At 52.0% G+C, this 27,753-nt stretch overlaps 2 protein-coding genes across 5 annotated transcripts; both read left to right on the top strand.

Moving 5' to 3' along the window:
* Nucleotides 1–4,161: 4,161 nt before the first annotated feature.
* VPS25 (vacuolar protein sorting 25 homolog) lies at nucleotides 4,162–10,680 on the top strand. Its single transcript, XM_033182914.1, has 6 exons — nucleotides 4,162–4,293; nucleotides 4,498–4,643; nucleotides 5,397–5,450; nucleotides 6,107–6,195; nucleotides 6,971–7,046; nucleotides 10,039–10,680. The coding sequence occupies exons 1-6, from the start codon at nucleotides 4,241–4,243 to the stop codon at nucleotides 10,149–10,151; spliced, it is 531 nt and encodes a 176-aa protein (XP_033038805.1). The 5' UTR covers nucleotides 4,162–4,240; the 3' UTR covers nucleotides 10,152–10,680.
* Nucleotides 10,681–10,775: 95 nt separating this feature from the next.
* On the top strand, nucleotides 10,776–27,696 carry WNK4 (WNK lysine deficient protein kinase 4). 4 transcript variants are annotated; one of them, XM_033182901.1, is made up of 19 exons: nucleotides 10,776–12,397; nucleotides 13,839–14,011; nucleotides 15,001–15,221; nucleotides 15,487–15,644; nucleotides 16,149–16,237; nucleotides 16,319–16,535; nucleotides 18,326–18,590; nucleotides 18,825–18,946; nucleotides 19,177–19,235; nucleotides 19,337–19,454; nucleotides 19,719–19,835; nucleotides 24,532–24,669; nucleotides 25,238–25,292; nucleotides 25,396–26,006; nucleotides 26,085–26,145; nucleotides 26,249–26,657; nucleotides 26,747–26,946; nucleotides 27,105–27,202; nucleotides 27,318–27,696. In XM_033182901.1, exons 1-19 carry the CDS (start codon nucleotides 11,237–11,239, stop codon nucleotides 27,318–27,320), a joined length of 4,275 nt encoding a protein of 1,424 aa, XP_033038792.1. In that variant the 5' UTR covers nucleotides 10,776–11,236; the 3' UTR covers nucleotides 27,321–27,696. The 4 variants fall into 4 exon arrangements, with proteins under 4 accessions (XP_033038792.1, XP_033038791.1, XP_033038790.1 ...); XM_033182900.1 differs by lacking the exon at nucleotides 27,105–27,202 and having other exon boundaries at nucleotides 25,399–26,006; nucleotides 27,318–27,695; XM_033182899.1 differs by lacking the exon at nucleotides 27,105–27,202 and having other exon boundaries at nucleotides 27,318–27,695.
* The last annotated feature ends 57 nt before the right edge of the window (nucleotides 27,697–27,753 follow it).

Below are 27,753 nucleotides of genomic sequence, written 5' to 3'. Positions count from 1 at the left end.
AGCGAGACTCCGTCTCAAAAAAAATAAATAATTAAAATAAATAAATAAATAAAAGAGTGATGGAGGGAAGATCAGAGACGTAATAGCAGAACCAGAATAAAAGAGTGTCAAAGGCCAGCCGTGGTGGCTCATGCCTGTAATCCCAGCACTTTAGGAGGCCGAGGCAGGCAGATCACGAGGTCAGGAAATCGAGACCATCCTGGCTAACAGGGTGAAACCCCGTCTCTACTAAAAATACAAAAAATTAGCCAAGCTTGGTAGTGGGCGCCTATAGTCCCAGCTGCTCGGGAGGCTGAGGCAGAAGAATGGTGTGAACCCAGGAGGTGGAGCTGGCAGTGAGCCGAGATCGTGCCACTGCACTCTAACCTGGGCACCTGGGCAACAGAGTGAGATTCCGTCTCAAAGAAAAAAAAAAAAAATTAGCCAGGCCTGGTGGTGGTGCCTGTAATCTCAGCTACTCAGGAGGCTGAGACAGGAAGAATTGCTTGAACTCGGGAGGCAGAGGTGGCAGTGAGCCGAGATCACACCACTGTACTCCAGCCTGGGCGACAGAGCGAGACTCCATCTCAAAAAAAAAAAAAAAGGCCGGGCCAGTGACCAAGGCAGGAGGATCACCTGAGGTTGGGAGTTTGAGACCAGCCTGACCAACATGGAGAAACCTTGTCTCTACTAAAAATATAAAATTAGCTGGATGTGATGGCGCATGCCTGTAATCCCAGCTACTCGGGAGGTTGAGGCAGGATAATTGCTTGAACCCGGGAAGCGGAGGTTGCAGTGAGCCAAGATCTTGCCATTGCACTCTAGCCTGGGCAATAAAAGCAAAACTCAATCTCAAGAAAAAGGAGTGCCATAAAGGCAAAGGAAATAGTGAGCTTTGAGAAGGTATTATCAACCGAATAGTTCATTCATTCATTCATTTAACAAACATTTGTTGGTCATTCTGTGGACCAAGTACAGTGCATAGTGATTTTACCTTTTTTTTTTTAATTTCTTTTTTGTTTTTTTGAGGTAGAGTCTCGCTCTGTCGCCCAGCCTGGAGTGCAGTGGCATGATCTAAACTCACCATAACCTCAGCCTCCCGGGTTCCAGCATTTCTCCGGCCTGAGCCTCCTGAGTAGCTGGCATTACAGGCATGCACCACCATGCCCGGCTAAGTTTTTGTATTTTTAGTAGACACAAGGTTTCACCATGTTGGCCAGGCTGGTCTTCAACTCCTGACCTCAAGTGGTTCACCCACCTCAGCCTCCCACAGTGCTGGGATTACAGGCGTGAGCCACTGCAGCTGGTCTTTTGTTTCTTTTATTTTCTTTTACTCAGAGACTAAGGTCATAGGAATTGCGCACGTGAAGGATTTGGGTGAGGGAAAGGTTGGAAATCAGACAGAAAATTGAGATGGCAAGGTCCAGGTTTGTACTTTTTTATTTATTTATATCTTTGACAGAGTCTGATTCTGTCTCCCAGGCTGGAGTGTAGTGGTATGATCTAGGCTCACTGCAACCTCGACCTCCTGGGTTCAAGCAATTCTTGTGCCTCAGCCTTCTCTGTAGCTGGGATTACAGGCGTGTGCACCACCACATCCAGCTAATTTTTGTACTTTTAGTAAAGACAGGGTTTCCCCATGTTGCCCAGGCTGTTCTCGAACTCCTGATCTTAAATGATCTGCCCGCCTCAGCTTCCCAAAGTGCTGGGATTACAGGTGTGAGCCACCATGCCCAATCTATACTTTTTTTTTTTTCTTTAAGAGAAAGGGTCTTGCTGTGTCATCCAGGCTGGATTGCAGTGGTGCGATCACACCACACTGCAGCCTCAAACTCCTGGGGTCAAGCAATCCTCCTGTCTCAGCATCCCAAAGTGTTGGGACTACAGGCATGTGTCACAATGCCTAGGTAATTTCTAAAATTTTTTGTAGAGATGGAGTCTTGCTATGATGCTAAGGGATGTAAATATTATTATTATATTTGAGATGGAGTTTCACTCTTGTTGCCCAGGCTGGAGTGCAATGGTGCAATCTCAGCTCACTGCAACCTCCGCCTCCCGGGTTCAAGTGATTCTCCTGCCTCTGCCTCCTGAGTAGCTGGGATTACAGGTGTCCACCACCACGCCCAGCTAAGTTTTTGTGTTTTTTAGTAGAGACGGGGTTTCACCATGTCGGCCAGGCTGGTCTTGAACAACTCCTGACCTCGTGTGATGCACCTGCTTCGGCCTTCCAAAGTGCTGAGATCATAGGCGTGAGCCACCGCGCCTGGCCCAGGGATTAAATATTTTTAATTAAGGAAGACCTGCACATGTTTATAGTATACGGGAGAGGAGCTAAGGGCAAGGGAGAGAAGGAAGATGATAGAGAAGTCCTGGAGGAAGTTGAAAGGGGGAGGCAAGAACATATGCCAAAAGGTGCAACACTTCTTCTGAGTCCAAAAGTAGGGACTAGGCTGGGTGCAGTGGCTCATGCCTATAATCCCAGCACTTTGGGAGGCCGAGGTGGGCAGATCACTTGAGGTCAGGAGTTTGAGACCAGCCTGACCAACATGGTGAAGCCCCGTCTCTACTAAAAATAAAAAAATTAGCTGGGCGTGGTGGCTCATGCTTGTAATCCCAGCTACTCGGGAGGCTGAAGCAGGAGAATCACTTGAACCAGGGAGGCAGAGGTTGCAGTGAACCGAGATCAAGCCCCTGCACTCCAGCCCAGCGATAGTTTGAGACTCCATCTCAAAAAAAAAAAAAAAAAAAAGGAAGGAGTAAAAGTGGAGAGAAATTTTGAGTGATGAATCAAGTATAGAGACAGACAGAGGGAAAACTTAAAGGGTTCACATGCATAGCCTCAATCTCATAAAGCAGGAAGGAAAGGCATTCCACAGAAAGCAGAGAGATGGGGACAGGTGGAGTGGCTTGATGAACGTGGAAAAGTTTGAATAGTTATCTTGAGGGTGACAGGGAGTCAATAAAAGACAAAGGATCACGGCGCTGCCCTTAGAGCCTGGCAGTGAGGCTAGTCAGGGAATCTGGGGCTTGGCAAACATGCTCTGGTTATTTTTCTTCCAGCAATACTCCAGAGCCCAGGAGTGAAAAAAAGAGGTGGGGGACATGGAGCAACGATCATTGGTTTGGGAACTGACCTGTAGGTAGGTAGGTAAGGGGACAGAACTGAGTAGTTTAGGCTAAGGAGTCAGATAAAACCAAAATGGGTCCTAAGTCTTGAGACAAGAAAGGCGAGGTCATGGCAGAGGTGAGAGACAGGTGGCTGTGGTCAAAGGCTGCAGCTCTGAATTATGGAAGTAGAGCTGTCTCTAGTGATTCAAGCTACAAAGTGTGCTCCCATGGGTGCTGCAGGAGCCTTGAGGAATGGTGGAGTCAAAGGAAATTGGAGGGCCGGATTGGTCACCTGTTATCCCTTTGGGAGGCTGAGGTCTGGAGATTGCTGGAGCCCAGGAGTTTTGAGACCAACCTAGGCCAACATAGTGAGTGCCCATCTCTAGAAAATATTAGCCGGGTTGCTGGGAGCATTAACTCACGCCTGTAGTCCCAGCACTTTGGGAGGCCGAGGCAGGAGGATCACTTGAGCCCAGGAGTTTGACACGAGCCTGGGCAACAGAGCGAGACCCCCGTCTCTACCAAAACAACAACAACAAAATGTATTTAATAACTGGGTGCGGTGGTGTGCACCTGTAATCCCAGCTACTCAGGAGGCTGAAGCCAGACAATCGCCACAGCTTGGGAGGTAGAGGCTGCAGTGAGCTGTGATTGTGTCACAGTACTCCAGCCTGGGCAACAAAGGGAGACTTTGTCTAAAAGATAAATAAATAGATAAATAATTAAAAATAAAACAAAGGACACTGGAATTGAGGAGCTTGAGTAATTGTGAGTTGATCAAATTAAATGGTAATTCACAGAAATGTTAATATTAAAAGAAGTCTAGTATAGAGGAGACAAAGGTAGGCTGGGATCTGGAGATCTGGGCTCTATTTGCCGTTCTACTTCAGCAACAAAAATTCGCCGCTTTGGGGAAGCCATGACCTTTCTCTGGGGTTGAACCAGAAGACTTCCCAGGACTCTTCCTGCTCCAAAAGACACGGCTTTTTAGGATAACAGCGAAGGACTGGCTGATGACAAGGACTCCTCCTGCAGCTCTTCCTCTTTCCAGAAAGACATCCGGAACCTTTCTGCATTGCTTTCTGCCCGGACGCGCGGAAGCGAAGGCCGGAAGTCCTTAGCCGGTAGCTTCCGGGTTTCCTGGGCTACTACGATGGCGATGAGTTTCGAGTGGCCGTGGCAGTATCGCTTCCCACCCTTCTTTACGTGAGGCTCAGACCCCAAGAAGCCCCGCTGTGCCTCCCTCCCCTCCCGTGGACCGTGGGCTCAGCCCTGATGCTTCAAATGGGGAGGGGGAGAAAAGACCCGGCCGCCAAGCCCCTCAGTCCCTTACTTTCTTCCCGAAACGCGTCCCGGGCAAGTGCTGCCTCTCGCCCTCTAATTCTGCGCCCCACTCCCTTCACCCGGCAGGTTACAACCGAATGTGGACACTCGGCAGAAGCAGCTGGCCGCCTGGTGCTCGCTGGTCCTGTCCTTTTGCCGCCTGCACAAACAGTCCAGCATGACGGTGATGGAAGCTCAGGAGAGCCCGCTCTTCAACAACGTCAAGCTACAGCGTATCCTCCCTCAGGCTCTTCCACAGCCCCAACTGATGTACTTCTGCGATTTCCCACATGTCCAGACGCCCCCCACCTCCGCCCCGCCAGCTCCCTGCCTACCCATGGTAGGCAGATTCCTACCCAAATTGGGCTTAAGGAGTGAAAATGTGTAGCTGACATTTTTTACCCCCCAAATGCAGTACCAGATCCTCTTGTTCTTGGCAGTGATGACTGCTCGGATGTCATTAAGGTCTTAGAATTTCTGCCCTGAAGCCAAGTTCCAAGCTTTTCAACCTAAACCTTTTTGACTGTATCTCCCATCCTTTTCTGTATGAGGCCCAGATTTGGGTAACTACCTTTAATTATTTTTTCTGCCCCTCTCCTGCCAGGAAGTAAGGGTCATTTGTTTTTGCTGCCTGATTCATCCCTAAATATCTGTGGAGAAAAGCTGAAGGAAGGCAACAGACAGAGGGTGAGGAATGACAGTACCTTTCATTTTCTAAAGCTGTTTTTTTTGGAGACAGGGTCTTGCTCTCTTGCTCAGGCTGGAATGCAGTGGCACAATCACATAAAGCTCCTTTTAATTGGAAGAGTTTCTCTTTACCTTCCTCCTTTGAATATCCAGGAAATGACAATTCATATCATGTTGGGAAATTGCACACATATGTGTGTGGGAGAGGAAGGGGCAGGTGTTTCTCAACATGGGACTGGCTCTGAGAATTTTTATCCTGCCCAACTCATGTGTATGCCATTCCCTTAACCTTAAACCAGGAAAGCTTCCTGTGGAGTCGATCCAGATTGTATTAGAGGAACTGAGGAAGAAAGGTGGGTTCAGTTCCCCAGATTCCTTATTTTTCTTCCTAGTTGGATTTTCCTGAGGGCAAATTAGGATAACTCTTTTTCCCTTTAATAACTTTTTCTCTCTCCTGGCTTGAAGGCCAGAGTCTTCTGTGAAGTAGGCAGCCCAGTTCCCAAGTCCTTTCTTCTTCTTTGTACACAAAATTGAAATCTCTGTGCCCTAAACCTGAAGAGCAGTGGAAGAAGGATGAGTACCTTGTAGATAATAATAGTAAAATAAATATTGAATCTCTCTGAAAGCTGAGTCTCTTCTACTCTGTCCCATCTTGGTATTTTATTTGCCTCTTTGTTTCTTTTTAGGTCATGATGCTTTTTTTTGGGCGGGGGGAGATAGGGTCTCACTCTGTCACCCAGGCTGGAGTGCAGCGGCTCAGTCATATCTTACTGCAGCCTTGACTTCCTGGGCTCAGGTGATCCTGAGTAGCTGAGACCACAGGCATGTGTCACCACACACCTGACTAATTTTTTGTATTTTCTGTAGAGACAGGGTCTCGTTATGTTGCCCAGGCTAGTCTCAAACCTCTGGGCTCAAGTGATTCTCCCGCCTTGGCCTCCCTAAGTGCTGGGATTACTGGTGTAAGCCACTGCGCCTGGTTATGCTTTCATAAGTATCTGTTTTACAGGGAACCTCGAGTGGTTGGATAAGAGCAAGTCTAGCTTCCTGATCATGTGGCGGAGGCCAGAAGAATGGGGGAAGCTCATCTATCAGTGGGTGAGATCATCCTGCTGCCAAGTATTCGTCAGTGACCCATGGCAAAGGATAACTATATTAGGGCCTAGCAGATACCTGGTGTCCCCAGATCCAGACTGAGCAAAATGGGGAGGGGGCAGAAAGAGGAAGTGTAGGCCTTCCCGGCAAACCTCTTTCAGTGACTCAATGCCTTTGGCTGTGTAGGACCTCCCTTTCTTTGCCTGTAGGAGGCCAGGGGCTATGTGAGGCCATATTTGGAGAATGCAGAACTGGGAACCCCGAGTGCTATTGTTGGCTGGAGCCTCTGGCCACAGGAGATAAATGGGGAAAGGAAGGGAAAAAACCTGGGGCCCCTCCCCCACTTCACCCTTATGGGACTGTCCACAACATGAATGAGATATTCTGAACCAGTGTGGGTGTGGGGACAGAATACCCTTCCTCCTAAACCACCAGCCCCAAACATTCCCAAGGAAGAGAAGAGGGTAAGAAGCATCAACATTCTAAATATAACAAATACACAGCATCCATTCTTGAACAGGAAAACAACCAGAATGAGAGGTCGAGGTCACTCCTCAGACACGTGAAGACCTGTGGTTTAGTGGTTCCAAATGAGTGTGTACACATATAAATATAGCACTTGTAGGGTTTATGGTTTTTAGGCCACTCTGCAGAGGTGACAGTGAGTCCTGGTTTAGGAATAGGTATCATTCCTGGACCAGAGGGGTGGAGCTGATGAATTTACTGTCTCCCAGGAGATTCTTGTTTCTAATTCACTCCTCATTCTCTGTGTTCACAGGTTTCCAGGAGTGGCCAGAACAACTCTGTCTTTACCCTGTATGAACTAACTAACGGGGAAGACACAGAGGATGAGGGTAATGCCTTTCCCTTCCCACCCACAGTTCATTTTTTGTTGTTTTGTTTTGCTTTGTTTTTGTTTTTGTTTTTTCTGATATGGAGTCTTGCTCTGTCACCCAGGCTGCAGTGCAGTGGTGCAATCTCGGCTCACTGCAACCTCCGCCTCTTGGGTTCAAGCGATTTTCCTGCCTTAGCTTCCCGAGTAGCTGGGATTACAGGTGCACACCGCCACGCCTGGCTAATTTTTTGTATTTTTAGTAGAGATGGGGTTTCATCATGTTGGCCAGGTTGGTCTTGAACTCCTAACCTCTTGATCCGCCTGCCTTGGCCTCCCAAAGTGCTGGGATTAGAGGCGTGAGCCACCGTGCCCCGCCTGTGTTTTTTTTTTTTTTTCTTTTTGAGACAGAGTCACTCTGTCACCGAGACTGGAGTGCAGTGGCACAGTCTGCTCACTGCAACCTCCGCCTCCTAGGTTCAAGCAATTCTAAGTTCTTAACCCATGTCCAAGGATTCCATAAGCCACCTGAATTCACATGCAAAAAATCCCAAATTTTATTTTTGTGGATGCATGTGCATTTTTCTAGGGATAGATATTATAAGATTTCCAAGGGCATCTATGACCCATGAAAAGTTAAGAATTTCACTTTTCAGCTGGGCACAGTGGCTCATGCCTGTACTCCTAGCACTTTGGGAGGCTAAGGCAGGAGGATTTCTTGAGACCAGGAGTTTGAGACCAGCCTGGGCAGCATACGGAGATCCTTTCTCTCCAAAAAATTTAAAAATCAGCTGGGCATGGTGGTGTGCACCAGTAGTCTCAGCTACTCAGAAGGCTTAGGTGGGAGGATTGCTTGAGCCCAGGAGGTCAAGGCTGCAGTGAGCTATGATCACACCACTGCACTCCAGCCTGGGCAACAGAGCAAGACCCTATCTTAAAGAATAACAATAGGCTGGGCGCAGTGGCTCACGCCTGTAATCCCAGCACTTTGGGAGGCTGAGGCGGGTGGATCACTTGAGGTCAGGAGTTCCAGACCAGCCTGGCCAACATAGTGAAACCCCGTCTCTACTAAAAATACAAAAATTAGCCGGGCATGGTGGTACATGCTTGTAATCCAAGCTACTTGGGACGCTGCAGCAGGAGGATCACTTGAACCCGAAGGCAGAGGTTGCAGTGAGCCAAGATCGCACCACTGCACTCCAGCCTTGATGACAGAGTGAGACTCCATCTCAGAAAATAATAATAATAATAATAAAGTATTATAAATAAACTTTCTTCATTCAGCATCTGCTGTAGATGCCGAATGAGGAACAAGGGCAGGGGATTAAGCTTGAAATCTCATTCCTTGCTGACTCAGGCTCTCTTCCACCTTTTATTCTTATAGAGGAGTCAAGATTTGTGGCTGTCAGCTGAAGAGATTGGGCAACACCCCCAGCCCATTTAAATAATTTGGTTTCTGGCCAGGCAAGGATTTTTATAGTGTTTGATTTTTACATAGCGTAAACACTCTTGTTCTTTTTCTCTGACTCCATATTCTGATCCTCTGGATCACCACAAGTTTTGATCTTAGCTGGGATCATAGGGGATGTCTCCCCTTTCTGCCAGGCCCTGGCTGCCCTAGCAGAGTTTACAGCTCTTGGCTGTTCCCCCTCCTGCCCTGCAGGTCTCTGCTTGCTACTCCCACCATCACCCCATGATTTCGGCACTGTAGCCTTGCCCAGCCCACCACTCAGGCTAGGCAAAGTTGGAGGCTTCCTTAGAAAGCAAGTTCCCTGACTTAGCTGAGCCCCCGCAGGGGGTGAGGTAAGCAAGCCTGTCAGGGCTTGTGTGCTGCCTCCCACATCTCTCTGCAGTATCTTACCGTATCTCCACATACTCAGCTAGCCATTGGCTCCCAAATTTTTTTTTTTTTTTTTTTTTTTTTTTTTTTGAGATGGAGTCTTGCTCTGTCGCCCAGGCTGGAGTGCACTTGTGTGATCTTGGCTCACTGCAACCTCCACTTCCCGGGTTCAAGTGATTTTCCTGCCTCAGCCTCCTGAGCAGCTGGGATTACAGGTGACTGCCACCATGCCCGGCTAATTTTTTGTATTTTTAGTAGAGACAGGGTTTCTCCATGTTGGCCAGGCTGGTCTAGAACTCCTGATCTCAGCCCCTGACCCTCCCGCCTCAGCTTCCCAAAGTTCTGGGATTACAGGCGTCAGCCACCGCACCTGGCCTGTGCTCCCAGCTTTTAACTAGAAAAAGGGCAGATATCAGTGCTAGAGTTTAACAGTCTCCTGGCCAGGGGTAGTGGCTATATTCTTTGTGTTAGGATTGGTCCTCTAGGGTCAGTGTCTAGTGACAATGGCTCCGATCTCCCTAGGCCTGATTTTCACGGCCTCTTTGTGGCCCTAAAGCAGATGGTGTCATTCTTTTTTTTTTTTTTTTTTTTTTTTTTTTTGAGGCGGAGTCTCGCTCTGTCGCCCAGACTGGAGTGCAGTGGCCGGATCTCAGCTCACTGCAAGCTCCGCCTCCCGGGTTTACGCCATTCTCCTGCCTCAGCCTCCCGAGTAGCTGGGACTACAGGCGCCCGCCACCTCGCCCGGCTAGTTTTTGTATTTTTAGTAGAGACGGGGTTTCACCGTGTTAGCCAGGATGGTCTCGATCTCCTGACCTCGTGATCCGCCCGTCTCGGCCTCCCAAAGTGCTGGGATTACAGGCTTGAGCCACCGCGCCCGGCCGATGGTGTCATTCTTGAGCATCAGACACAAATGGGAGGTGTGGGGGAGGTTGAGTCTGAGAGGAGAACCAGGAAGGGGGAAATAAGCACAAACTCATTTCATGCTGATTCAGGCTTTCTTCCACCCCTTAATGCTAAGGAGTGCCTGGGAAGTGTGGGTAGCAGCTGCAGCAGTATAGATGGCATATGCATACCCTACCTCTGGGAGGTCTCAGCTTCCAGCCAGACCACTCTCCTCAGAGGCCTTGGGCCCCAGGAGCTGATTGTCTCTGACTGCCCATCTCTCCCTGTTCAGAGTTCCATGGGCTGGATGAGGCCACTCTACTGCGGGCTCTGCAGGCCCTACAGCAGGAACACAAGGCCGAGATCATCACCGTCAGCGATGGCCGAGGCGTCAAGTTCTTCTAGCAGGGACCTGTCTCCCTTTACTTCTTACCTCCCACCTTTCCAGGGCTTTCAAAAGGAGACAGACCCAGTGTCCCCCAAAGACTGGATCTGTGACTCCACCAGACTCAAAAGGGCTCCAGTCCTGAAGGCTGGGACCTGGGGATGGGTTTCTCACACCCCATATGTCTGTCCCTTGGATAGGGTGAGGCTGAAGCACCAGGGAGGAAAGATGTGCTTCTTGTTGCCCTACCTCCTTTCCATCCTAGACTGTCCTTGAGCCAGGGTCTGTAAACCTGACACTTTATATGTGTGCACACATGTAAGTACATACACACATGCACCTGCAGCACATGCTTCTGTCTCCTCCTCCTCCCACCCCTTTAGCTGCTGTTGCCTCCCTTCTCAGGCTGGTGCTGGATCCTTCCCAGGGGATGGGGGAAGCCCTGGCTGCAGGCAGCCTTCCAGGCAATATGAAGATAGGAGGCCCACAGGCCTGGCACTGAGAGGTGTGGCTCGACACCGATTTATGATATTAAAATCTCAACTCCCACTGCCTGCCTCTTAAATTACTACAGTACTGGAATGGGGATGGGGAGGGCTGTGAAGTGTTGCCACCTGAGTAAATCCCAGCCTGGGAGAGGGGAGAGAAAAGAAAGCTTATGGCTTTTGTAGAAGAAAAGGTCCTCCAGGGCCCTGCGGGCTCCAGTGAGCCTGTGGTTTTACATCTGCTGGGTGGGCTGTGTGGAGGAGTGCTGATGGAACACAGCTTGGGGACAGACTGCTTTCTCTCTGAATTGGAGTCACTTAAGGGCTCCCCCTTCCCTCACCGTCTCCCCCATGGAAGTCCTGAACTACTCTGAAGCCCCTCCCTCCATCCATCTGGTCTGGGTGGGGTAACTGTGGCCAAGGGGAGCTGAGGGGGTAAGCCGGATGTGGACTTTGGTTTATTGGAGACTTTGGCAAACAGAAAGGGAGGAAGGAGAGCCCACATTGCAAAAACAGCCACTCTGGCCAGGACTAGGCTGCGGCCAAGGTGGCCTGGAGGGGATGGATGACCGGGCAGTTTGGGGGAGGGACTTATCCTGGGGAGCACACACCCATTCCCTATGCAGACCAGAGGGACAACAACGTCAGACCTTTCCACTGTCCTCTGTATGTTCGGCCTGGTGCTACTCCGGACAGTTAGGAGGGGGTGGTGCTGCCTTATCTGGGGTGTGCAGGCGGGTGGTAGCCTACCCCTAAGTAATCCTCCACTAGGATCCGAGTGTCTTCCTCTCCTGCACTCCCCCGCACACAAACAGGTTTGTGCACTCTTAGTGCGGGAGGACGCACCGCGGTCTCCCACTCAGTTCTGGCCTCAGAGTGAGACTGCGGCCCGGGGCTCGGGAAAGAGGGGGACGCGGCTGGGTGGGGCGGTGACTAAGGTGAGGGGCTGTTCGCGGGGATCCGCACCCCGGGAACCGCTCGGAGGGGCGGCCGTGGGGGGCAAGGGCGGGCCGCGGGGCGGGGTCAGGGGCGGGGCCGGGCCGAGCCGGGGGCTGGGGCCCCAGCCGCTCAGCCGGAGGGCTGCGCACCCAGCGGGTCTGCCTGTCAGACCGCCTCCTCTCCCGCCGTCTGGTTTTCTACCCTTCGGCGCCTTGCTCTTCCTCATGTTGGCACCCCCGGCCACGGAGACCACCGTCCCCATGTCCCAGACTGAGGCTGACCTGGCGCTGCGGCCCCCGCCGCCTCTTGCCACCACGGGACAGCCCCGCCTTGGGCCCCCTCCTCGCCGAGCGCGCCGCTTCTCCGGGAAGGCTGAGCCTCGTCCGCGCTCTTCTCGTCTCAGCCGTCGTAGCTCAGTCGACTTGGGGCTGCTGAGCTCTTGGTCCCTGCCACCCTCACCCGCTCCGGAACCCCCCGATCCTCCGGACTCCTCTGGTCCTGGCCCCGCAAGGAGCCCACCGCCTAGCTCCAAAGAAATCCCCGAGGGCACGTGGACCGAGGGAGCCCCTGTGAAGGCTGCAGAAGACTCCGCGCGTCCCGAGCTTCCGGATTCTGCAGCGGACCCGGGGTCCAGGGAGCCGCTGAGGGTCCCTGAAGCTGTGGCCCTAGAGCGGCGGCGGGAGCAGGAAGAAAAGGAGGACATGGAGACCCAGGCTGTGGCAACGTCCCCCGATGGCCGATACCTCAAGTTTGACATCGAGATTGGACGTGGCTCCTTCAAGACGGTGTATCGAGGGCTAGACACGGACACCACAGTGGAGGTGGCCTGGTGTGAGCTGCAGGTGCGGCTGGGAGCCCCCTCCGGTGGCACCTTGGGATGGGACTCTGGAGGTCTTAGGATGAGAGACAGAGGGTTGGGGAGACAGCGTCAAGGGAAGGATATATTTTTCCAAATGTCTATAGACATCTCTGCTGCCTTTGCCCTGAATGATCTGGCTGACTCTGGGTTGCAGAAGGAGAGACTGAGGCAGGTGGTGTCTGGTGACTCCTCCATGGGTATGAACATTCTCACTTTAAAGTCTCCATACTCAACCCTGAGAGGTGGAAGATAGGATGGGAAGTTGGGCAGGGGATCCAGTTCAGGTCAGTTTCCTGCTGGTGGGTACCCACAATCCCTTCCTCTCCCCTAAGTCCTGAGATCCTCAGTTATGACCCTGGTCCTCTTGATCCCCTCACTCCTCCCCGTCCCCACCTATTTGCAGACCAGGAGGCTGGGATGTGGGAAGCCAGGAGCTGGGCAAGGGTCCTCTCCAACTCTAAAAGATTTAGGGCAGTTGTGGCAGAATGGGGCCCCCTAGTCCCTTCTGGAGCAGTCAGACTTCTGGACTTCACAGCTGCGAGGAGGGGAACATAGGGAGCTCCAGCTCTGGAGTGAGTCCAGTTCTGCTTCTCATCCCACTGCCTACCTGTGCTCTCCCTTCCCTCCCATATCTAAAGGCACTAAGCCCATGGGCTTTAGGAAGACCTTCCTCCCATCACTCCCATGCTACATATGGGTTAGGAGAACCCAGTCAACTTGGGGCCCGAAGCTTCGGATTCAGATCGGGGGACAGAGCCTAGGGGAAGGGTCTCTCTCCAGCCCTGGCACAGGGCTCGCCCCTTGCGCCTGCCAGTGCCGCGCCCCAGGCTCTGGGCCAGGCCAGGAGACGCAGCCAAACTAGGGGGTGAGGGGAGGGAGAGGAGCCGGGGCGGGACAACTATGGGGGTGGGCGGCCTCTTGGCACCTAGTTCTGGATCTTTTCTTTCCTTCTCAGTACCTCCCTCCATATCCCTCCTGCCTTCTGTCTGGATCTAGCAGTTCCCAGTTTCTGGGGCCAACCCCCTTGCCGGCCCCAATTCCCTGCCCGTGGTCTCCTGCTGCCCGCCTGCTGCCTGCTCACTGCCAGCCCCCGGGTGCTCCCTCCCGCCCCATGGCTTGCCTGGGCAGCCACAAAGGCGCTATTGAGCTCAGGGCTCCAGGACCGGGCTGCATAAAGGAGCTTGTGTCCAGCAGGGGGTCTAGGGGGCTGCCCCAGGCCCAGGTTGGGTGTGTCCTTGGATCAGCTTATGTGGGGGACTGTTGGAGAGTTCAGGGTCTGCAGCCCACTGGGCGAGAGATCCCACTAACCCCACCCCATCTGTGGGCTCCAACCCTTACCTCTTCCCCCAACCCCACTCCAGGTGTCCCTGTTCCTTTCTGTGGGGGTCCTGGGCCTGACATGACACCTGTCCCCCATCCCACAGACTCGGAAACTGTCTAGAGCTGAGCGGCAGCGCTTCTCAGAGGAGGTGGAGATGCTCAAGGGGCTGCAGCACCCCAACATCGTCCGCTTCTACGATTCGTGGAAGTCAGTGCTGAGGGGCCAGGTTTGCATCGTGCTGGTCACCGAACTCATGACCTCGGGCACACTTAAGACGTGAGCTCTGCGCATGAGTGGGTGGGGAGAGGGAGACTGGGATGTGTGCCCACTGCTTCCTGAACTCCCAGGTTCCTCAAACTCTCTAATATCCAGGTGTAAAACCAGGTTCATCATCTCCTTCTCACCCAGCCTTTGCCTCGTTGAGTGGCAATGTGCACCCAGCACTCCAGTCAAAAACTTGGGTGTCTCCCCAGACTCCCCTCTCTCCACTCTGCCCCCTCATCAGTCTGTCCCCAAGTCTTTCCTTAACCTTTCCCCACCTGGCTTTCACTGCTTCATCCATGCCACCACCTCAATGCCATCTCGCTCATCTGGAGCCCTGCAGCAGCCTCCTGAAGGGCCTTCCCAAACTCTGCCACCCTCTAAGCGATCCTATCTTCCTGCAGCCTGGAGGATCTTTCCCAGTCGAAAATCTGAACTGTCACTCCCCTCCTTAAAACCCCTTCAGTTTCCCATGGCCTTGGAATAAAGCCCACACAGGCTCACCTGTTCACAAACGCCTTAGGATACAGCCTCATTTTCAGCCTAAGTTCCAATCACACCAAATTCCTGGCACCTCGTCCCACCCTGCCTTGTCACTGGCTTTTTCCATGCCTTTGAGCACGGTGTCCTGTCTGCCTGGGAAGTCTCCATCCCTTCCCCCTTTCACCTTTGAGCTCCTACTCATCATTCAAGATGCAACACAAAAGTATTTCCTCTCCGAAGCCCTCATGCTTGGGGCAGTTAGTCATCCCTTCCTGCGCTCCCACAGCACCTTGGCTGCCGCGCTATCAGTTTACTTCCCAACCCGTTTGGTAACGTCAGGTCTATTCACCACATCCCCTGACTCAGTTTCTCCCTGGGGCCAGGCAGACATAGACTAGGAGAATGCTGGCAGAAGATGCGGAGGCGGCAGCAGAGTGCTGCAGGGGGGAACTTCCCAGTGGGGGACTCCTCCCCATTGGCCGTGTCCCCCACCAGGACCCTTGCTATGTGCCCTCCCCCAGGTACCTGAGGCGGTTCCGGGAGATGAAGCCGCGAGTCCTTCAGCGCTGGAGCCGCCAAATCCTGCGGGGACTTCATTTCCTACACTCCCGGGTTCCTCCCATCCTGCACCGGGATCTCAAGTGCGACAATGTCTTTATCACGGGCCCTACTGGCTCCGTCAAAATCGGGGACCTGGGCCTGGCCACGCTCAAGCGCGCCTCCTTTGCCAAGAGTGTCATCGGTGCGTCTCTCCAGGAGGGTCCATGCCATTCCTTCCTCCCCCACCTCAGAAGAGAACCTGGGTACTCCCTCCCCTCAGCAAGGGCCTTCAAGGTCCACAGAACTACCAGATGACAGGGGAGCTGAGGAGACCTATGGCATCCCTCCTCAACCCCACTGTGGGCCGGGGTCACTTGCACTCGCAGGGCTGCCTGGGGCTACCTAGCCCAATGGAAAGGACAAGGCCAGAGTGCCCAGCAACCTGCTCCCTTCTGTTGACCCTACAGGGACCCCGGAATTCATGGCCCCCGAGATGTACGAGGAAAAGTACGATGAGGCCGTGGACGTGTACGCATTCGGCATGTGCATGCTGGAGATGGCCACCTCTGAGTACCCGTACTCCGAGTGCCAGAATGCCGCACAAATCTACCGCAAGGTCACTTCGGTGAGAGGGATGGGGCTGGCGGGAAAGGCAATTCCAGGGCCACCTCCCATTTTCCTGCCCCAGCCAGCCCGCAGTCAATGCCCTTTGCCTGCACGAAAACAGGCTAGACAGAGTCGCCTTGGTGAACACAGGATATTGAATGCACACGCACCCACTCCAGTACACGCTATTTAGAATAATATGTGTGGTGCTCCCAAGAGTTCACAAATGATTTTGCGTCCCATCTCTCATCCAATCCTTCCAGCTGCCCTGTGAGGTGAGCGGGGCAAATGTTCCACCCTGCGATTTACAGATGAACAAACAGCGGGAGACTTGTTCAAGGTCACACTGTAAATACTTGCGGGGGGGAGTGAGATTTGAAATCACGTTTTCCAGTAGCAGTCAGGCTTTTGCAACTGCACGCGCAGCTGCCTAAGGCCGGAGTGGAGTAAGGGGTGGGGGGGGGTGTCAAGCCTAGAGCTGGGGATCAAAGGACCGGAGGTGTCATGCAGCCCCTTCCCCCAGGGCAGAAAGCCGAACAGCTTCTACAAGGTGAAGATACCGGAGGTGAAGGAGATCATTGAAGGCTGCATCCGCACGGATAAGAACGAGAGGTGGGGGTGAAAGGGCAGAGCATGGGTAGAGTAGGGCCGCGGGCCGCGGCGGGCTGGGCTAACCCCTCGCGTCACCCTCAGGTTCACCATCCAGGACCTCCTGGCCCACGCCTTCTTCCGCGAGGAGCGCGGTGTGCATGTGGAACTAGCGGAGGAGGACGACGGCGAGAAGCCAGGCCTCAAGCTCTGGTTGCGCATGGAGGACGCGCGGCGCGGGGGGCGCCCACGGGACAACCAGGCCATCGAGTTCCTGTTCCAACTGGGCCGCGACGCGGCCGAGGAGGTGGCACAGGAGATGGTGAGCGGAGGACAGACTGTGCTGCCACTGGGCGTGTAAAGGGCATTGACCCGAGGGGATAGTGCGACAGGGCTGGGGCGCAGGAGGCGTGGCAGCGATGGGGGCGGGGCACCTTACCCCTCTCAGAATCTCCTGCAGCGTCTCCCTACCTCTCCAGCCCTAACTTACCTGCACCCACACCCAGTTTTCCTTTACAGAGGGAGCCCTGGGTCCTCCAGCATCCCTGCTTTACCTCCAGCTGATCTGTTCTTCCTGGAATGCCCTTCTTGCCAATTTATCTTTTCCTTCTTTCCTCCTTCCCCCTTGTTCTTTTTCTTTTTCTTCCAATATGATCAGAACCATTGATTTCGGGAAACCGTCCCCTCTGGAGTCAAACTTAAATGCTTCTTTCCACTTCAGCAAGTTCTCTGTTACAGCACTCCCCACTATCGGTCCTGTCTTAGACCTGAATAAGTTCCTATCTTTCTTTTCCACTAGACTATAAACTCCCTGAGGGCAGAGACTGTGTTTATTGATTCTTCTATCCCTGGCAGTGCTTGGCACATAGTAAGAGCTCATTAATAGCCCACATCTGTACATGGCTTAAAGCACTTTCACATGCATTTGATCTTTGCTACCCATCCTGCATAGGGGGCAGTTTTATCTCAACTTGTTGATAAGGAAATGGAAATTTAGAGAGGTTGAATACCTTGTCCAGTGCCCTAAGTAGGTAAGTGGAAGAGCTAGATTGAAACTGAGGTGGTTCAGATTTTAAATCAGGTTACCCTTCCCCACCTCCTTTACTCACTCAGCAAAGCTTGTGGCTAAAAGGAATGAGGAGGTGATGAATGGAAGCCAGTAGAAGGGGAGAGGCATAAGATTCAAGGGCAGATGCTTGGGGACTGGCTTAGGAAGTCCTGAAGGGAGTATGAGATTCTTATTGGGGAGTAATGGAGTCTCACTCTGTCATCCAGGCTGGAGTGCAGTGGCACTATCTCAGCTCATTGCAACCTCTGCCTCCTGGGTTCAAGCAGTTCTCCTGCCTCAGCCTCCCCAGTAGCTGGGATTACAGGCACAAGCCACCACGCCCAGCTAATTTTTGTATTTTTAGTAGAGACGGGGTTTCACCATGTTGGCCAGGCTGGTCTCGAATTCCTGACCTCAAGTGATCCACCTGTCTTGGCCTCCCAAAGTGCTGGGATTACAGGTGTGAGCCACCGTGCCCAGCTGAGTATGGGATTCTTAATAGAGACATGACAGTTGCAAGGGTGGAGACCACCTACGGTGGGACAAGAACCTGAGAATGTGTTAGAAATTTAGAGCAGGTCTCCATATCATGGCCCAACCTGACCTGAGATCCAATCTTGATCCATTGCTGACAAGAGATTCTTGGCCTTGGCACTGTTGGCATCTTTGTTTTAGGGACTGCCCTGTACATTGTAGGATATTGAGAAGAACCCTTGGCTTCTACTCACTAGATTCAGTAGCATCTACCTTCGAGTTGTGGCAACTAAAAATGTCTCTAGATATTGCCAAACATCTCTTCTTCCCATTGGAAATCACTGACTTACTGTATAACTATGAACTGGTCAATTCATTAATCTCTAAAATGGAATGGTAAGATTTATCCTACAAGGTTGTTTGGAGGATCTAATGATGCTAATGTAAGGAGCTGCCAGTTAGCAGACAGTGGGTCATCAGTAAGTGTTGGTTTCCTTCCTCCCATATCCCGGGGTTCCCAAGAAGGTGTCCTGATGAATCTTTGAGAGGGGGTACCAAACTGTGTTTCTCATCCCCCACCCCAACTCCAGGTGGCTCTGGGCTTGGTCTGTGAAGCCGATTACCAGCCAGTGGCCCGTGCAGTACGTGAACGGGTTGCCGCCATCCAGCGAAAGCGTGAGAAGCTGCGTAAAGCAAGGGAATTGGAGGCACTCCCACCAGAGCCAGGACCTCCACCAGCAACTGTGCCCATGGCTCCCGGTCCCCCCAGTGTTTTCCCCCCTGAGCCTGAGGAGCCAGAGGCAGACCAGCACCAGCCCTTCCTTTTCCGCCACGCCAGCTACTCATCTACCACCTGTAAGTCACCCCTGATCTTGAGACATAGGTCCCAGAACACCTTGGACTCTGCCCCAAACCCAGCAATTCACCCCCACCACAGTCACTTACCCTGCCTTCCACCTGTAGCCATGAAGCTCCCTCCAGGAAGGAACTCTCCCACAGCTCCAGGCCCCTCCTTGCTTAGGCAGGCCCCTCCTCTGCCACTATTCCCTTTCATTTCCCCTTTTTTTGATCCCCTCCCTCCCCAACCAGCGGATTGCGAGACTGATGGCTACCTCAGCTCCTCTGGCTTCCTGGATGCCTCAGACCCTGCCCTTCAGCCCCCTGGGGGGGTGCCATCTAGCCCGGCTGAGTCCCATCTCTGCCTGCCCTCGGTGAGAGGGGGTCGCATGGGGGACTCCCAGCCATTCCAAGCCTATGACCTATCTCCCTCCTTGTGAAACCCAATCTCATGATCCAGCCCTATGTCCCTGGAAATCTACCATTCTTGTCCTCCTTTTCTCTAATTCCATCTCCCTAATATCCTCCCAGCATCCTTGACACCATCTCCCTAGATTGCAACAGTTATCTTCCCCTGACCTCATGAACCCTTATCCTGTTTCAGGCTTTTGCCCTATCCATTCCACGTTCTGGCCCTGGAAGTGACTTTTCCCCTGGGGACAGGTATGTTCTAGTACAAGTTGGGGTGCCAGGGTGAGACACCTGGGGCACTGGGGTCTCAGTGTCTGCTCTGACAGTCATTCTATCTCCTTTCTCTTTACCAGCTATGCCTCAGATGCAGCTTCAGGCCTTAGCGATGTGGGAGAAGGGATGGGACAAATGAGGAGACCCCCAGGGAGGAATCTCCGGCGCAGACCCCGATCCCGGCTGCGGGTCACTAGTGTAAGGATGGAGTACAGGAGATAGAGAGTAACCTACAGGGCCAGGAGGGGAGTGTCAGGGGAAAGCCGGGGGCGGGGGGCGGTCACCCAGAAAAGGGGAGAAGCAGTGTGTGACTGGTACTCAAGAGGCAATCAGACTTTAGGGGTGGGATCTACTTATCTCCAAGTCCATTGTGGCTGCTGTCACTTGGCTGGGGTAGGATGGAGACACAGCATGATGACAGAGGGCTTGACTTCCTCCCCTCTGCTGACTTTGAATCTGAAGGTCTCAGACCAGAATGACAGAGTGGTTGAGTGCCAGCTACAGACCCATAACAGCAAGATGGTGACCTTCCGATTTGATCTGGATGGGGACAGCCCAGAAGAGATTGCAGCTGCCATGGTGAGGGGGAGAGAGATGAGGACAGAGTATTTGGATCTGGAACAAGAGTCTCCTTCCGGATGTCCGCTGGGGCTGAAACCCACTGATCCGACAGCAAGGGTTTTTAAATCTCTGGTTGACACTTAGCACAGTGACACCGAAGACGTCTCAGCCCTTGTTGTGGGGGAGATTTCTGTTTATCCAGTGAGGTTTGGCTTCTCAGCTGAAGCAATTTGAGACTCACATTGACTGGGTACACACAAGTGCTACGTGTAAGTGCCTGGTAGACGTGCAATACTGTGGCTGTAGGTGAAGGATGGACTGGGCAGCAGGGGCAATGGGCTTACCCAGGACCTTGGCAGATGGGCGAGAAAGGCCGTGAAGGGTGGAAAGGCTGTGAAGGGTGTCCCTATGCAGGGACAGCATAAGCAAAGGCATTCCAAGTAGAGAGTGACTTGGAATATGGGGCTGGGAGGGCTTCATGAGGGAATCACTATCATTAGAAGTAAAGATTCCTATAGGAGAGTTGTGGGGAGTGAAGCTGGGTAGGTAAAGTGGGTCCAGATTATAGAATAGACAATGTTAAGAGTTAGGCAGAGGCCAGGCGTGGTGGCTCACACCTGTAATCCCAGCACTTTGGGAAGCTGAGGCGGGCGGATCACCCAAGGTCAGGAGTTCAAGACCAGCTTGGCCAACATAGTGAAATCCCGTCTCTACTAAAAAATACAAAAATTAGCCGGGCCTGGTGGTGTATGCCTGTAGTCCCAGCCGCTCGGGAGGCTAAGGCAGGAGAATTGTTTGAACCTGGGAGGCGGAGGTTGCAGTGAGCCGAGATCGTGCCATTGTGCTCCAGCCTGGGTGACAAGAGTGAGATTCTGTCTAAAAATAAATAAATAAATAGGCAGAGTGGGCTGGTTCCAGTGGCTCACACCTGTAATCCCAGCACTCTGGGAGGATGAAGTAGGAGGATCGCTTGAACCCAGGAGTTCAAGACCACCCTGGAAAATATAATGAGACCCTATCTATACAAAAAATTTAAAAAATTAGCCATGTGTGGTGGCACATGCCTGTCATCCCAACTACCTGGGAGGCTGAGGTGGGAGGATCACTTGAGCCTCGGAGGTCAAGGCTGCAGTGAGCTGTGATCATGCCACTGCACTCCAGCCTGGGAGACAGAGTGAACTTTGTCTCAAAAAAAAAAAAAAAAAAAAAAAGATTAAAAAAAGGCAGAGTGTAACATGGTGACAGTAGGCTTTGTGAAGACCATCTGCCATAGGATGTGGAAGGGGGTTAGGGGAAGGGAGGGAAAATACCTGGGAGGTAGACCCAGGAAACCACCTGTGGACAAAGGAGAGAGTAGCTTATGGGAGGGAAGAGGAGAAAGGGTGAATCTGAGGGTTGTTTCGGGAAAATAAGTTACTCTGTAATCCAGTAACCTATTGACGTAGTACAGAACATAGTACATAGTAGATGCTCAATAAATATTTGCTGAGTTGATATGATAGGGAGTTAGGGAGAAGGGATGTCAAGGACAACTTGTAGGCCACCAAAGGAGAGTAGGAGAGTAGGTGACCAAAGGAGAGAGGAAGTTAGAAATGAAAGAATTTTTTTAAGAGGTCATGATGAGCTTGAGTGAAGAAGGGACAGCCAAGACAAGATCCTCCATAGCTGTGGGATATGGGTCAGGCAGGGCTGGAGAGAGGTGGATGGAGGAGTGGTCAGTACAGAGTTGAGAGTGAAGGGAGATGAGCCTGCAAAGCCAGAGACACAGACGGTTGCAGAGTGTGCTTCAGCGCATACCACAGTTCTGGAGTGGGAAGCGGGAGGGGAGGTCATGGAAGGACACAGAGATGAAGCCAGAGAGGTAGGAGGAAGTTAGTCAAAACTGAGTGAGGAGAGAGTTTCAAGGAGGTGGCATAGGGTGAATCCTCAGGCAAGACCACACTGCCTTTTGTTAGGAGATCTTTGTGGGAGACCAGTTTCAGTGGAGTGGAGGTGGTGGATGCCAGCCCCAGGCGTGAAGGAGGGAAAGGAATGGGAGAAACGCCAGGTAGTAGGAGCCCTCTCTAAAGCATATCCTCCATCATGTCATTCACCTTGTGTCCAGGACAAAGACACAATATCACCTGGCACACAAGGCTCATCACTTTCCGTCAAACCACTTAACCCTTTCAGAGTCTTCCCTCCAGCCACACTGGTTTCAAAACGGGCCTCTGGAGAGGTTGGGTGCCTTCCTGCCTCTGCCTCCACCTGCTTCAGGGGCTCTCACTCTTACAGCCTTCTGTATTGGGCTTTCAAGCCCCCTCTGATTCTGCACAGCCAGTGACCCCACCCCATGCATCCAGAGTCCTTTGCCCTCTTTTCTCTCCTTACCCAGTCCTCCCTCCACTCCTCTGCAGCAGAGTTCTCCTGAGACTTGGATCTGATCTGTTGATTTTCACCCGAAATTATTTAGTGGCTACTTGTGGTTGTAGAGTAAGGTTCAAATTCCAAAGCCTTTAAAATTCACAGCACACTCAGCTACACTTGAGTCCTCACTATTTTAAGAACAGGCCATGCCAGGCGTGGTGGCTTATGCCTGTAATCCCAGCTACTCGCGAGGCTGAGGCAGGAGAATCACTTGAACCCGGGAGGTGGAGGTTGCGGTGAGCCGAGATCACACCATTGTGCTCTAGCCTGGACAACAGCAAAACTCTGTCTCAAAAAGAAAAAAAAAAAAGAAAAGAAAAGAAAAGAGAAAAGAAAGAAAAAAGATTGAACAGGCCAGGCGCTGTGGCTCATGCTTGTAATCCCAGCACTTTTGGAAGGCCAAGGCAGGTGGATCACTTGAGGTCAGGAGTTCGAGACCAGCCTGGCCAACATGGTGAAGCCCTGTCTCTACTAAAAATATGAAAATTAGCTGGGCGTGGTGGCAGGCACCTGTAGTCCCAGCTACTTGAGAGGTTGACGCAGGAGAATATCTTGAACCCAGGAGGTGAGATTGCAGTGAGCCGAGATCATGCCACTGCACTTCAGCCTGGGTAATAGAGCAAGGCTCAGTCTCAAAAAAAAATAAATTAAATAAATAAATAAATAAATAAAAATAATAATAATGTACCACGCCTTGCATGCTTCAAAGCTACTACACTGTTCTCTCTGCCTAGACTGCTCTTCTCTTGCTGGTGAACAGCCTGGAATAGAGGAAGGGATCGCTTTCATATAATACCTAAGTTCAAACTTCAGCTCTATTATTTACTAATCCAATGAACTTGGGCAAGTTTCTTAACCTCTATAAACTTCAGTTGCATATAAGTAAAATGCAGATGATAGTATTTGTTTTGCAGAGATGTTCTGATATGATACAATGTAATGTAGAAGTGTCCACACATGGTAGGTCCTCAATAGAGGTTGCTTTTCTCATCTGTCAATGTCAGCTCCAAAGACTTACTCTGTGAAAGTGTCCCAGCTTCCCCCCATCCCCAGTGTGGTATTCTGTCTTTGGAATAGCATTTTTTAAAATTGTGATTAAAAAACATAAATGTAAAATTTACCACCGTAACCATTTTTAAGTGCACAGTTCAGCAATGTTAAGTATATTCACATTGCTGTGAAACAGATCTCCGGGGGTTTTCTTTCCTTGCAAATCTGAAACTCTATACCCATTAAACAACTCTGCCTTTCCACCCCCCAACACCCGTAACCCTGGAACAGCATTTCTATCTATATCTCACTTGTAAGTGCCTTACCTATTACAGGCTACCTTGCAGTAGGTTTAATTATGTATTTATGTATCTCCTCCACTAAGTTTTGGGCTTTGTTAAGACTAGGACCTTGTTTCATGCTTCCCTGTATTCCCACAGTACCCAGCACAATGCCAGCACATAGCAGGTGCTCAATAGGTATTCATGGATTTGAATGTGACATTTGCCATTTATTGCCTTATTTTGACTAACTTTGTGGGATGGGTGTATGTGGTCCTGTGTGTTATACTTTATAAACCCTATGGGGCAGAAATCGTGTCCAAAAGCATGTGAGGCAACAGTGAAGATAACTCAGGCTCTGGCTTTAGGTAGATGTGGGTTTAAATCCTGTGACCTTAAGCAGATGAAACTTAACCTCTTTGAGGATTGGTTATCTTAATTCTACCACAGCGATATTAATATGGGCCCCAGAAAGTTATTGGTGTTAAATGTGATAATATATGCAAAGCAGCTAGCATATATATGCATCCTATGAATGTTAGCACCTTTCCTTCTAGGCTGTATTTCTCCTTACACCACACAGTGCCTGGAACACAATAGGCATTTACTTGTTTTAGGTTGGTGGTTGGCAGAAGCAGTAGCGTGAAGGGTGGATTTTTTATTTTTATTTTTTTTGAGATGGGAGTCTTGCTCAGTTGCCAGGCTGGAGTGCGGTGGTGCGATCTTGGCTCACTGCAACCACTGTTTTCCAGGTTCAGGTGATTCTCCCATCTCAGCCACCCGAGTAGCTGGCATTACAGGCCCCAACATCATGCCCGGCTAATTTTTGTATTTTAGTAGAGATGGGGTATCACCATGTTGGCCAGGCTAGTCTTGAACTCCTGACCTCAGGTGATCCACCCGCCTCGGCCTCCCAAAGTGCTAGGATTACAGGCATGAGCCATCATATCTGGCCTGATTTTTTAAGATCAGAAGCAGGGGGAGAGGGATGAGAGAGATAACAAGCTCTCCCTCCCCATCCTATTGACCCTCGCCAGGTGTATAACGAGTTCATTCTGCCCTCGGAGCGAGATGGATTTCTCAGACGGATTCGGGAGATTATCCAGCGAGTGGAAACCCTGTTGAAGAGAGACACTGGCCCCATGGAGGCTGCTGAAGACACCCTAAGCCCCCAGGTCAGAGCCCTCTGGACACTTCCAGGGGAAATGGACTCTCTGCTCCAGGGTTCATTACTCTCTGCCTTCAGCAGTCCCCTTGGATCTTCCTCCTCTTCATCTCTGGGACCCTAAAACAGTGGCTCTTACCCCATTTGAGAATATGATGAAAGCCATCACCTCTTGTTCTGGAAAACTTGTTCAATACATACTTTTCTTTTAAATTATTTTGAAATAATTTCAGACTTGTGGAGAGAAGTTGCAAGAATTGTATAAAGAACCCCTGGATACCCTTTGCCCAGATTTGCCAATTGTTAGTGTTTTGCCACCTTAGCATCATCATTCTCTCTTCCTCTCCACTCTGTATGTGTGCATACATACTATATTTTTCGGAACCACTTGAGAGTAAGTTGCAGACATCATGCCCTTTTACCTCTATACATTTCAGCACATATGCTTCTGAATCCCTTGAAACTCATGTACAGACTCCTAGAGGTTTATGGGTCCTAGCTTAGGAACCCCAGTCTGACACCTTCCATCTCAGACTGCTCTTCCCCACTGTGACTGTGGACTCCTTTCTCTGCCTCAGGAGGAGCCAGCACCATTACCTGCCCTGCCCGTCCCCCTCCCAGACCCATCCAATGGTATGTACTGAGTTCTGTCCTTGCTCATCCCAACCCTTGGGGTTGCTCCTGGGAAGGGCACAGGGCATGTGGGACCGTGGTCTCAACATACCCTCCTTCCTAGCAGAGCTCCAGAGCAGCAACTCCCTGGAGCACAGGAGCTGGGCAGCCTTCTCCACCTCCTCATCTTCTCCTGGGACTCCTCTGTCTCCTGGAAACCCATTTTCCCCTGGAACCCCCATTTCCCCAGGTCCCGTCTTCCCCATCGCTTCTCTCCCATGTCATCCCAGCCCTTCCCCATTCTCCCCCATTTCTTCCCAGGTCTCCTCAAATCCCTCTCCACACCCCACCAGCTCTCCACTTCCATTCTCCTCCAGCACACCTGAGTTTCCAGTCCCACTCTCTCAGTTTCCCCAGAGTTCTCTCCCCACGACTTCTCCGCCTCCATTCTCTCCCACTTGTTCTCAGGTCACTCTTAGTCCCCCTTTCTTTCCTCCATGCCCCTCCACTTCTTCCCTCCCCTCCACCACAGCAGCCCCTCTCCTCTCTCTGGCTAGTGCATTCTCACTGGCTGTGATGACTGTGGCCCAGTCCCTGCTGTCCCCCTCGCCCGGGCTCCTTTCCCAATCTCCTCCAGCCCCTCCTAGTCCCTTCCCTATCCTGCCCCTTCCCCCTCCCCTTGCTCCTGGTGGCCAGGAGAGTCCTTCACCCCACACAGCTGAGGTGGAGAATGAGGTGAGTAGAAAACCAAGAGGGATGATCAGGGAGACTCCACTCTGCACTCTTCCCTTCTCATGGCCCCACACTTTCTAGGCTTCGCCACCTCCTGCTCGGCCTCTCCCAGGGGAAGCCAGGCTGGCGCCCATCTCTGAAGGTGAGGCCTCTGACCACTGACCTTCCCCTGCCATTATCCCTACTCATTGTCTCTCCTGTCACTGCTCTCCTTTCCTCATGCCTTCTTCCTCGTCGCCCTACAGAGGGAAAGCCGCAGCTTGTTGGGCGTTTCCAAGTGACTTCATCCAAGGAACCAGGGGAGCCTCTTCCCCTGCAGCCAACATCCCCCACTCTCTCTGGTTCTCCGAAACCTTCAACCCCTCAGCTTACTTCAGAGAGCTCAGACACAGAGGACAGTGCTGGAGCCAGGCCAGAGACCAGGGAAGCTCTGGCTGAGAGCGACCGTGCAGCTGGGGGTCTGGGGGCTGGAGTTGAGGAGGAAGGAGATGATGGGAAGGAACCCCAAGATGGGGGCAGCCCCCCACCCCTGAGCCATCCCAGCCCAGTGTGGATGAACTACTCCTACAACAGCCTGTGTCTGAGCAGTGAGGAGTCAGAAAGCAGTGGGGAAGATGAGGAGTTCTGGGCTGAGCTGCAAAGTCTTCGGCAGAAGTGAGTCTGGGGAGGATGGCGGAGCGAGAGGTGAACCTGGGAGAGCATGGTGTGTGGCTAGCCCTTTCATACCCTCTGTGCATCCTCAGGCACTTGTCAGAGGTGGAAACACTACAGACACTACAGAAAAAAGAAATTGAAGATTTGTACAGCCGGCTGGGGAAGCAGCCCCCACCGGGTATTGTGGCCCCAGCTGCTATGTTGTCCAGCCGCCAGCGCCGCCTCTCCAAGGGCAGCTTCCCCACCTCCCGCCGCAACAGCCTACAGCGCTCTGAGCCCCCAGGCCCTGGTGAGACTGCAGCCACCCAGCTTCCATCTTTTCCCTGAGACCCCTTCCTGTCTACTGTTTTTTTCCAGGTCCTGGGGGTCTGCCCCAGGGGAATATACCCCCTCTCCCCACCTCTCCTTTCCTCACTTAGTGCTCTCCCTCCCCCATCCTGCTCCCAGGCATCATGCGAAGGAACTCCCTGAGTGGCAGCAGCACCGGCTCCCAGGAGCAGCGGGCAAGCAAGGGGGTGACATTCGCCGGGGATGTTGGCAGGATGGTGAGGGCGGGCCCAAGGGAGGGAGAGCCCAGGGAATCAGGGAATGGTACCTGGCTGCAGCTTCGCCATCCTCCCACCTTGGAGGTTTCTTCATCACTTTTTCTTTTCCCTCCAGTGAATTCAGAACAGAAGCCATGTATCTCCCCCACACCAGGGCCCACCATGGAGCTTGTGTTCTCAGAATCTGATGCTTTTCTGACCAACACAACTGAGCAAGGAAGATCCCAGCACTGAAGGGGTAGAAGGCCAGGGGGGCATGGAGAGTGCAGCTCCATTCTAGTGAAGAGCCAAACCTATGTGAACTGTTTGCTGTGTGGAGGTGTTAGTCCTGCAGCCTGCCATCTTCATCTCTAGCCCCTCTCCCCTGCCAAGAGTCAACCACTAAGCAATCCCGCCCATGTCCAGATGCTTCTAGAGGGGCCCACTCCCAGCTGGGAGAGTGTAGGGGATATGCTCACACATTAGCAGCAACCAATAAAAATGCTGGAAACAAGGACGCCGTGAATCCATATGCCATGCCTTAGGAAGTGGGGGAGCAAAGCCTTGTGGGG

This window comes from Trachypithecus francoisi, unplaced genomic scaffold (assembly GCF_009764315.1).
Source record: "Trachypithecus francoisi isolate TF-2019V2 unplaced genomic scaffold, Tfra_2.0 Lachesis_group20, whole genome shotgun sequence".
NCBI lineage: Eukaryota > Metazoa > Chordata > Mammalia > Primates > Cercopithecidae > Trachypithecus > Trachypithecus francoisi.
Note: the sequence above shows the minus strand (reverse complement) of the source record. Positions and strands in the feature narration are given on the sequence as shown.

Excerpts from the sequence above, each read along its gene's own strand:
- WNK4 (XM_033182899.1), top strand. The coding sequence starts at position 11,237 with ATGCAGACCAGAGGGACAACAACGTCAGACCTTTCCACTGTCCTCTGT. Across the intron at positions 26,658-26,746 it reads CTGCAAAGTCTTCGGCAGAA|GCACTTGTCAGAGGTGGAAA; the intron begins GTGAGTCTGGGG and ends GTGCATCCTCAG. Across the intron at positions 26,947-27,317 it reads CTCTGAGCCCCCAGGCCCTG|TGAATTCAGAACAGAAGCCA; the intron begins GTGAGACTGCAG and ends TTTTCCCTCCAG.
- VPS25 (XM_033182914.1), top strand. The coding sequence starts at position 4,241 with ATGGCGATGAGTTTCGAGTGGCCGTGGCAGTATCGCTTCCCACCCTTC. Across the intron at positions 4,294-4,497 it reads CGCTTCCCACCCTTCTTTAC|GTTACAACCGAATGTGGACA; the intron begins GTGAGGCTCAGA and ends TTCACCCGGCAG. Across the intron at positions 7,047-10,038 it reads GGAAGACACAGAGGATGAGG|AGTTCCATGGGCTGGATGAG; the intron begins GTAATGCCTTTC and ends CTCCCTGTTCAG.